This window comes from Eurypyga helias, unplaced genomic scaffold (assembly GCF_000690775.1).
Source record: "Eurypyga helias isolate BGI_N326 unplaced genomic scaffold, ASM69077v1 scaffold6428, whole genome shotgun sequence".
NCBI lineage: Eukaryota > Metazoa > Chordata > Aves > Eurypygiformes > Eurypygidae > Eurypyga > Eurypyga helias.
Genome location: NW_010268774.1, coordinates 7522 through 18250, shown reverse-complemented (window position 1 = coordinate 18250; position 10729 = coordinate 7522). Strand labels below are relative to the sequence as shown.

Here is a 10729-nt window from a genome sequence, read left to right as displayed (position 1 = left end):
GATCCAGTCACATGTTTACTATGACCCCTGCTGAAATTCCACCAAATTCCACTGAAGGGAAGGACCTAACTTCGGGAAGGAAACCGGCTTTTTGGCCAGGCACTGCCCCACTGGGCAGCCCTTGGCCTTCCCGGAAGAGAAGGGACTCCAGGAGCTGCGGGAAGCAGTCACTTCACTGCCTTTCAACGTCAAGTGATAGCACAGAGGCAGGACTATCCAGGCATGAGAACGAATAACTGCAGTGGCTTTTGGCCATCGTACACCCCTTTGGTCCTCCTACCAGGTTTGGTGGTGTCTCTGCAGGAGTGCACAGGTGACGCAGCCCTCAAGGGAACGCTGATTGGGTTTGCAGGGAGTCGTTCTTTCCGGTCAACGTAAAGCCACAAGCAGAGACAGAAAAGTGTTAAACAAGACTGCTGCAAGACTCTGATTTTTTTATCTTGTTCTACTGTTTCCCAAGTCTGCTGAGTTATTTATGCACAGTTATTTGCAGGGTACAAACACACTTATTTGGACACCCTAATTAGGGAAACAGCCTGTTCAGCAGCAGCTGGAAGACATTTTGCTTAGCTTTTAATGAGGCAAACACAGAGACTTCATGCCACCTTAGCCAGACCAAGTCTCTCTAATATTAGCCTGGTTTTCTCTGAAGCATGAGTAAAGCAAGGTACTAGTGCAACCACCACATATCAATACCAAGCTTACCCTCCACAAAGAAGGATGTAACTGTGTAGATGTAGACAGTACCCGGGGGGTGATATCTGTGTAGCAAGTTGTAGTGAAGAATAAATAAGATGGCAAATAAATCTAGAAATGAGGTATCAATTAGCCTAATGGTAGAGCAGGTAAACTAGTCAAGCCGTATTCACACTAAATTTCATCTTCTGACTCCTGATCTCGTTCAGATGTTTTCAGTAATCCCATTTCCATGGACTGGGAGTGTTTAACCCTTGAACGAACTGCCCTGGAAACAACAACAACAAAAAGAGCTGTCAGTAGTAACTCAAGGGCTAATCTGGCCATTTTTCCATGGTAAAAAACTGTTTAACTCTTGCATCTCATCGAGGAATTAGGTTTATTGATTTATGAAGACTTGAAGTGAGCCATTGTGGCGATCACACATGGCAGAATCAGGCTTGTTTTTACAACCATGTTAACTCTGCAGCTGGAATTTTGTCAGATCTAGCATTGGGCAGGGAGGAAAAGGGCTATCTTTAGAAATTAGGGGATGAAACTCGGTAGTGAAAAAGAAATCAGGTCTAATAGCAGGAAATTGCCAGCAATGAAACCTGTCCAATAATCTTCAAAGTCATGAAGCCTGCAGACTAAGGCACTTGGAATTAGTAGAGATGAGCACTGTGAGAGAGACATAGGAGTAGAAGGTTTCTCCTCCTTGTAACATTTTATGCACTTAAAAATGTGGAAGACTATCAAAAAGAGCTCATTTTATGTGAGAAGTATTATGCTGTCAGAGCTATTGGTTAGAAATATCTATTTTTATTTTACCTTGCAAGACAATTAATTATTTGTGGAAACCTTTTGATTTGTCGGTGAAACTTTTCTCAAATAAAGCTCCCGCTAGACTAAATAGACAGGTCTCCAAAGTTTTAGTGTTTCAAGTAACTTACCAGCTGACGATTGTGTAATTCACTGCAAGTATAAGAAAAGCAAAGGCATAATGCCAGCAATAGCACATGGTCAGAAACATCATATTAGTATGATCTGTCTGATTCCACTCTGGGCTCCCATTTGGAGGATAAAGGACAAAACCAATCTGTAATTAAAAAAAAGATAATTAGCAATTATATATCCTGTGCTGTATCATGTATTATGCTACCCATCACAAGGCAGACATTTCATTTTCCTATCATGCTGAATATTTATTTCTGTGATTATTATAAATGATTTTGCAGTCACACTCAGGATCATTTTACACAGTTTTGTGCAGAAGTGCCTTTGGAGATGCAGAGCCTGCCCCAGAGACCCACTGCTCTTGCCCAGCGAATAAAGAAGCTGGCCCAACAAGCCCTGCAGCAATTACAATTACAGAAAGGAAGGTGATTACAATTAAGGAAAGAGGCTGGTGCTCAGCCATGTAGGGTCTGAACTGCAAGCTCATCACCGACCAGCAAACCTGCCTGGCCATTTGCACTGACTCGCTTCTTCCCAACAGCATCTGGGAATGTGTTAGATGGTTCAGAAGATGAATAATAAATTAATAAATAAAGGCGACCCATAAGCCTGTTTCTTCTGGGTCATCCAAGGTCAGGTTTTCAATTACATAAAAATGGAACTTCCTCACCCAAGGCTATAAGTTCGTGTGAAATACGTAGATGACTTGTTTATTCAGAGCTGGGAAAGTTCAAATTCAGATTAATGCATATGCTGGGAAACTAGTATTCCCATGGCTACACAGGGGTCTGCCTTGACAAGCACCCATCGTCTGTGCTGCCTAGTACTCTTCAGTCACCACTCAGCAGTTCAGCTGAAAATTTAGGAGATGGGAAGAGAGGGAGAGGAAGGAGGATGGGAAGAGGGATTTTGCATTTCCATGCAGAGAATTCCATGAATGAGGGTGTTGATGATTCAAAAAGTGAGTCCCTTCACCTTTTCCAAATTTGTCATGCTGCAACCAGTATGTGGGTTTCAGTCACTCATATGGCTGAAGTCTGATGCAAGTATGAAAAATGCCACACTTAAATCTCTTGTATTTTTAGTTCTTCAGTTTTTTACTTTGAAACAAAAAACACATTGTCTCCAGAGCTAAAGAAATAACTTGTTCTAAAATTAGACTAGGCAGACAACAAAGAATAAATGGTTGCATCTAGTTCTTCTTCTGTAAAACTTCTTAAAACACCAAAGAGGAGTTTACAAACAGGAAAATAGAACACCAAGTGCTGCAGCACCAGGTTCTTGAGTTCACTTATAGAAAACTACTGCCGTGTCCGAGGTCTGTCTTCTTGCCAGAGCAAGTATTTAAATATTTGATTTGGTGCTGAGTGTCCAGTTCTCCTAAGGAACAGCAAACGTTTTTATTAATCGTGTCTGGCCAGCATATAAAAAAGGGAAGCCAGTCTAGACATGCTGGAAAGAAAAATCACTGGTGTGACCTCAGTTCGCCACTGCAAGATGAAACACACATTGGCACTAGCGCTCCTATTCCTTTGTTCCAAGATCACAGCAATTCACTAAATCCTCCCTCTTGACTGACAGCACAGAAAGGGTCACTATCAAATATCTATTCATTGGATAGAACAACACGTGAGTGAAGGCATGGCAACTATATTTTGAAAAGTCCTTTTGGGAGCCACATCCCGGAAATATAAAAGTTTGGGCTGTTACTTCTCCCACTTAGTTTCCTGAACGCTGGAAGAGCAGTAGGCTTTACATCACTTGATCTCTTAATGTGAATTGGGAGCCCAAACACCTTTAAACTTAGGTTGCCACAGCTGAAATGCTTTGTACAAAGTAGAAAGATGCAGCCAACATGACCGATAATTCGCACCTCCGTTCCTCTCCATGCAATGTCAATGGGTGCTTTGCCTCACTTGTCCCGTACTCCGCCGGGCATTTACTCACTGCTCCAGCAGCTGACAGTGGGAACTGTCTTCATAAGGAACAGCATATATTGCTGGGCTGTAAAATCCCTGCCATCTGGCTGGTGAATTTTGAACAGGATGTAACAGAGATCAGAGGGGCTGTTTAATCGCAAGGGAGAGCTCGTCAAAACCACCTTAGCTTTTTTATTGATTCAATTAGAAGACACCAGGGGGAAAATGGCTTCTTCATCCTTAAAACAGATACAATAAATACTTTTATCTCTTTAAGGGGCATTAAGAGTGCATTGTTATCTATGAGTCCTTTGAGGTCTGTGTCTAAAAGCCATATTATATCACCTATGAAACATCTACAAAGGGGTAAATGACTAATTTTGGCGAAGGAAGAAATTTCTAAGGCAGAAAAGTGACCTACCTGCCAGAACCAGCTGCCCTGTAATAAGCAGAGGCTTGTACGGAGCATCTCTAGCACAATACTGCCGCGGAAGAAGACTTCCAGAAATATGCAAACAGCAGCTCCAAAGACAGCAAATAGCAACAACTGATGAACATGAACATCCAGCATGGCTCTCCCATGAAGATGGTAGCAAAAGAGAAAACCTGGAACGAAGTAAGCAATCAGTTTAAGATATTTTCTTTCCTTGTAGTCACGCTGTGTTTGCTTTTAGAAAACAGTGAACCTTTAGCATTTCTCTTTTGCCACTATCTCCTTCACAGCTGAACGGAGAAAAAATTTTTAAGACTGATGCCTACGTGCTGTGTACTCCCACTCTTGGGCTCAGACCAAGAAACTGCATGGGAAGCTGCAGCTCTGTCACCTTTTGTTTAAAGCACGTTAACAAAAGGTGTCATTCATCTGTCTCTGCAGTGTAACAAGTGGGATGCTATGAGATATACTGTGTGTTCAGAAAACATAAACTGAGTGTGTCTCCAGTGAAATTCCAACATGCAATTGCTGTGCAGGTAAACGCACTCTCACTGGTTTTAGCTAACCAGTCACGTACCATGTCAGTACACACATTGAAGCACATCCTGAGCACTGAGCACTTACCCAAAACAGGCTTTTGCTGCTATTTGCATAACATTTCTGTCGCTATCTGAGCCAGCAAGGAAAGCGCAGATACACCCCTGCAATGTGTGATCATGCCCTGGCCTGCAGTGCAGCTCAAGGAGGGCCAAGACCAAACTTTTTTAAGCATTTCAGGGAGTTAAACACCCAGCTCCCATAAGCTCATTCTCTTAGGCTGCTTTGAGATTGATGATACCCCTCTGCAGGTTTCACACACACCTCTGCCGGGAGAGGTAAACTGACCTTCAATAAACACTGCTAAGGAAAGCATCATCCTGTCCATGGCCACTGGCAGTGCGTTGGTCCCATGAGCCACGATGTCAACCAGCCCTGAAATGCCGTAGAAGAGGTACATGGTGGCGTGTTGCCAGTTCATCAAGTGATCCCAATGCTTTTCCTCATAATTATACAATTTCAGATGTGGTCCATCAGGAACAAACTGCTCAGCCACCATTCCTGTGCATGAAACGAGAAGTATGACTATTTGTCCTGGTGCTTGAGGTATAGACTGATGATAAGTCTTTATGCAAACAATAGAGGCAACAACATATCACCATGCAACATAACGCCAGTCAATCTGGGGTTTAGGCTGGCTTCCTGAGGACTGCTCTGGGTCATTGTTATGTTTTGCTCCTTTCTGCCCAGTTCAGCCATTCCCAGTAAAGTTTTTAACATTGTCCAAATTCAAGTGAAAGTGCACAGAGGCTTCAAAGATATTAATTTCACGTAAATTTTCAAGAAAATAGGCAGTGGAGAAGAGATGAAATAAGTTGCTTTGCTGGGGGAAAGACCACAGAGCGAGCTCAAGCATATATTAAGCATCACACAATCCAGAGAGAAGAAAGCCAGAGCAAACCAGGCTTCAGCTCCACTCCTGGTGGGACTATTTGCATCTTGCCATTTCCAGCAGTGAAAATGGAGACAGCTGTTCTGTGCTGCCTTTTTTTTTAAACAATTGCTATTGTAGTAGTCCTCTGACTGAATTTTTCCACTGCCTTTCCCAGTGGTTCAAACATAACACATGCTGAAGTCCCCAAAAGAAAGATTTACCATTTCAGTCCCCTGCAACAGGCAGGATGACAGAGTTCAGACTCTTAATCAAAGGCCATTTTTCCTATAAAGCCATAAAAGGAAATCCCTCCACAGTGTAGAGTCATTAAAAGTCCCATGAGAATATACACTGAGTTAGTATTTGAATTGCTGCTCCACCGCCTCCCTTACCTTGGCCTCTTGGTCTCTTGCTAACTAGCCGCAGTACTCTAGAAAGGGGAAAGCTGCTTTTAAATACTTTATATAATCAATGAAGTTTGAGAAGGGTTTAAAATAAACTATGCTTTTAAAACATTAAAGTTTTTATATTGTTCATAAAGCATGGGCCAGCATCCTGCTGTATAAGCAGATATGCTGCAGAGCAAATGCAGTGTTTTCCACCTTTCTTTCAAGTTTTCCTAACATAGAAACTGCAGGTTTTACTCCTGCTGTTGCTTTTACTGCTTGTCCTTGTCAGGCTTTCTCATCCACATTTTTGACTGGAACTGAAATTACCATATGTTAATAGCTTTTTGTTTTGGGGCAAAACTGAAAACACTAGATGAATGTTTTAGCTGCCCAACTACCTCTAGACACTGAGTAGAATATTCGTAGAAAAGGTGTCCCTGCTCACACTTCAAAATGAACTCGATTATTTGGGGTTTGATAAACTTTTAAGGCGTATCAAAGTGTATACTGTACACACAACATCACTTTAGGGCTTAAGTATCTTAACTGATACAACCCCCAGAGAGGAACAAAAAGCGAGAACAAGATTTTGGCACAGCCTGCACCTTGATGAGAAATGAGGCAACTCTGAGCAAGTGAAGAAGAGTAGATTGATAGAATTTAAAAATCTAAAAATCTTAAACATTAAGATCCTTTTCAATTTGAGAGCCACATATGCTGAGCTCCCAAAGTCTCCTGTTATTTAGCTTACTTACTCTATACAGGTAAATTGCTAACATACAGCCTGCTGGAATGTGAACAAGACCTGTGCGCTTCCAGTTGGCTGCACAGCTCACTAAACCATCCCCGTGGGTTTGCACCCGGTCCAGGCCCCAACAGAAGGAGAGACAGCCCCCTGCCCCTGCTCTGCTGCACACAGTCCTGCGACAATCAGGTCTGGAGTTCAGTCCCTGTGTGTATTTTCCCTTTTGAATAACTTTAATGAAGAAGCACCTGCGTTTACGCATTTTATCAGTGACTCAGTGGAGAATACTGACATCTGAGATGGCTCGATTCAAAATGGAAAAGCGGTGCCCCCTCACTCTGAGGCTCCCAGTCAGCATGCGAGACCCCCTTGCCTAAATATCGTCCCTGAAGTAGTGAAAGCAGATGAACACTCAGATGGACCAGCTGTGGGGTAGTCAGGACACCCTAAAGAAGCTCCAGAAGACGCCTGTGGTTGGAAACCACATTACAGTCATTAGCTATGTAATTAATAGCAGTAGCCCCACTAGGTCTTAGGTTTGTGGTGTGTAAAGGACAAGATACTAAAAAGCAATGGGATATGTTTTATCAGAGAACAAAATTTGAAGGAAAAAAAAAAGGCATTAAAAGGCACAGCCTCTTTGCTGTGTGCCCCAAGTGCCTTACTTACCAATCAGGGCAAAAACAGCTTTGATGATCCCCTCGACAAACTCCAGGCGCTGAAATCCTGCCCTGGAACCAAGGTAGCAAACGTTCTTGTTTTTTCGACAGGCGTATTTCAGCGGATACTTCACTGACCACCATAAGCCAAAAAGAAGGAAAAAGCTTCCAGGGAGGGCATGCCCTTTGAAGTTGCCCATGGCTTTCTGCTAGGCGATACCTGAAGGTGAAACAAATGCAGATTGATTGTGGAAATAGTAGATCTCTGTGGGTTATAATTTAAAAACATCTCCTTGCTTACATCAAAGGGTGTCTCTGAATTAAGTACTCACACTTCATTTTAAAATAAATGTGGGTACTTACCTTCCCTGGCTGTTCAAAACACCCAGCCAGTCTCCCCAGTCTCATAGCTTCGCAGAATAGGAGTAGAGACCCAACTGCAAAGCAGCTGGCCTGAAATGCAGAGCTGGCAGCTGGCAAGTTAAGAGAAAAAAATACATAGTACGCTATGTCATGCTGTTGAAGTTGTACTACCAAAGAGAGAACATGAATATTCACAATTTGGTTCTTTCACCTTTACGTAGGGTTTTTGTTTCTTTAGTCTACAAACAGAAATCAAGACAATACGTGACTGAAGGAAATATTAATTGTATACAGATCCGATGGGTAAATATTCACTAATAAATTGTGTTTTGTATTTCAATCCTAATGTCTCATTATGATTTACAAGCATAAAGTAATTCTCAATGTTTGATAGGTGAATTATGCCCCCACAATGAGATACTTATTATCAAGTACATCAAGTGCACTGAGTGATAAGGTCAGTGTTATACAGCCATTTAAAAACGGTGCCATTATTAAAACCTAGTAATTCTGGTCATCATCCCAACTTTCAGGAGAGTTAACCTAGCTCAAATAACTTCTTCTTTAAAATGACAGTTCTAATGTTAAATTGCAATTTTTCTTTAATTTGTTATAAACTGAGTCGTTGTGCATCGTGACCCAAAAGCATGCTAAATCTTTGCACAGACAACCATCAAGAGTAACCACTTCAGATGCATTTGCAATCTGTACTTTCTGTTATTATTGTTGCTGGCTTAAGAATCCGATCGCCACACTACACTGTAGTCATCTGGTTATGAACAGAATGTGGAGGCTCTGGTATATTTTTCTTTTCAGTAAGTATTTCCTATGGTCAGCTCTGCATAAGGAGTTTTAAACTCTGGCTTGTGGGCCATGGAGTACTTGCAGATGTTTCACGTAATGCTGTCTAGTCACGTAGCATGAGCCCTCTCCTTTTTCTGGAGGCTAAACTCCACTGAAAGCTTTTTCTCTTTTTTTTTTTTTTTTTTTAAAGCAGAGAAACTTTTCCACATGCACAGGTCCTGAAGCTGCCATAAGACTATTACCCAGCTGCACGCAGAGAGGTGACCTATATAGCCACAAAGGAGAAGAAAAAAGAATACCCCTGTCCATGTGCAGCACGAGGAAGGCTGTGATTTAAACAGGGGTGCTGAAGAGGGTCCTGCCCCGCTGCCTGTCCCCTCCTCTTCTAGAGCTGATTTCCCACCCCTGAAGGGGTAATGACAAATGTGTTTCTGTATTCTTACAAAATGTAAGGGACTCCATTTGGGATTTCTGGTGTGTGGGGAAGGGCTCCTGTACACCATATGTCTTCCGACAAGAAAAAACAGGGTGCCATGCCCAGGGGGCCTTGCCTCACCTGGAGGCCATGGCTCAGATCAGAGCAGCCAAAGCCCTGAGGAGGTGTGAGCGGTGGCAGACCCGTCAGGCTGCTCTCAGCAGAGGCACCCCAGCCATCAGGACGGGGATGACCACCTCCACCTCCACCCACGACATGCTGAATCCAGCTCTGAACCACCCTGGAGCTCACTGCGTGTCAGTGGTGCCAAATCAGCCTGCTTGTGAGCTGAGCATCTCCGTCCTGCTCCAGGGTGGGCTGAGCAGGGCAGGAGGAGGAGGCAGCCAGGTTTTAGACAGTCAACTAAGGTGTGCTTTAAACTCTGAAATCCTTCTTTTGCTTTGAAAGCCTTAATTTCTGGTTCTTCTAAAACTTGCTGGCCTGAAAGACGCTGCTCTCTTTTCAGACATGTTGATGTTTTTTCCTCCTTTGAATGGAAGCAAGAGGGGAGGAGTGGGGAGTGGCCTTCTCTCGCCATATGTCCGATCTCACTGAACACCATCCATTAGAAAGACTTTATTCATTAGATATTTTATTATTCACCACAGGCCCTCCAAATGGAAAGATTTACCCTGTACCCCACATCAAAGTGAGATACTGGATTAAAAAGGTGAATTAAACTATGAAAAGCCTCCCTCTAGGAGAGTGCAGCTTCAGTAAGAGTCCAATGAAGAACGGTGCACGGTATAAACACTTCAAAAGTAGCTCTCAACCTGTAAATTCACACCTGGCTTATCTAGAGCTCTAATCACCGCTGGACTTTTCTGCCCTAAATCTGGGTAATACATCAAGATACTCTGTTTAAAACAATGTTTTTAGTTTTCAAAACAAGGGAAAAGGACAAAAGACTGATATAGCAGCTACTGCAGCATATCCACTATATACAAAACAGAAGCAGACAAATTGATTAAGCAGTACAATCATGCAGTATTAGCTTTAGAGAGTGTAAATTTCTGTTTGAGTTCATCCAAAGATATTGGGGGTTACTTGTAGGATTTCTCTAGAAAAAGACACATCAGACCTGCCAGCCACTGGTTGTGGCAGACCTTTGGTACAGCGAATCTCAACACAGCTTCAGAAATGAGTTATATGAATTATACTTTAAATCCTCAGTAAATTTGAAAACATTATGACAGAGCTCACCGTCAACTGATTAAAGTTCCCAATTCATTAATTTTCTCTTGTCAGGCCTGAGAGTTTATTTCAACAAGGCTAGGAGTCAATTGCCACCACCCTCGATTTTGATGCAACCTGCAAGTAAAGAAGGGGATATCGCATGGTTTGGGGGCATAGTGTGACACTGAGGACACAGTGAGGATACTCACAGCCTCCTCTGCAAGAACAGGATTTCTCTTTTAGTTGTGGATGCCCCATCCCTGGCTGTCTTCAAGGCCAGACTGGATGAGGCTTTGAGCAACCTGGTCTAGTGGAAGGTGTCCCTGCCCATGGCAGGGGGATTGAAACTGGATGGTCTTTAAGGTCCCTTCCAACCCAAACCATTCTGTGATTCTGTGGTTCTAAGATCACTGCAGGGTCAGGAGATGGATCTGGGCGGCGTGAGGCAGTGGTGCAATGGGAAGTGAAAGAAGGAGGGCAGGAAGGCAGGCTGCTGCCTTTCCACGCTGTGCCTTGGCACCTCCTTGGGCAACCTGCGACAAAGCAGCTCCTGCCAGCTCTTCTGCTCACCTTGGGAGCCAGACAGTTTTGTTATCTCAGGTGCTATATATTGGATAAAGATGGCATCAGTGTGTTACAACAGTACTTAATAAATTTGAGGGC

At 43.0% G+C, this 10729-nt stretch overlaps 1 protein-coding gene across 1 annotated transcript; it reads right to left on the bottom strand.

Moving 5' to 3' along the window:
- Positions 1 to 556: 556 nt before the first annotated feature.
- On the bottom strand, positions 557 to 7470 carry TMEM45A (transmembrane protein 45A). The gene is made up of 5 exons (XM_010157844.1): positions 7259 to 7470; positions 4870 to 5082; positions 3973 to 4157; positions 1629 to 1774; positions 557 to 964 (listed from the first exon to the last, which is right to left on the bottom strand). Exons 1-5 carry the CDS (start codon positions 7446 to 7448, stop codon positions 871 to 873), a joined length of 828 nt encoding a protein of 275 aa, XP_010156146.1. The 5' UTR covers positions 7449 to 7470; the 3' UTR covers positions 557 to 870.
- Positions 7471 to 10729: the final 3259 nt, after the last annotated feature.

Bases quoted from the DNA above. Each gene is read 5' to 3' on its own strand.
- TMEM45A (XM_010157844.1), bottom strand. From the start codon at position 7,448: ATGGGCAACTTCAAAGGGCATGCCCTCCCTGGAAGCTTTTTCCTTCTT. The intron at 5,083-7,258 runs GTAAGTAAGGCA...TTTCATGCACAG, and splicing joins AGCTGTTTTTGCCCTGATTG to GAATGGTGGCTGAGCAGTTT. The intron at 965-1,628 runs GTAAGTTACTTG...TGTTGTTTCCAG, and splicing joins AATTACACAATCGTCAGCTG to GGCAGTTCGTTCAAGGGTTA.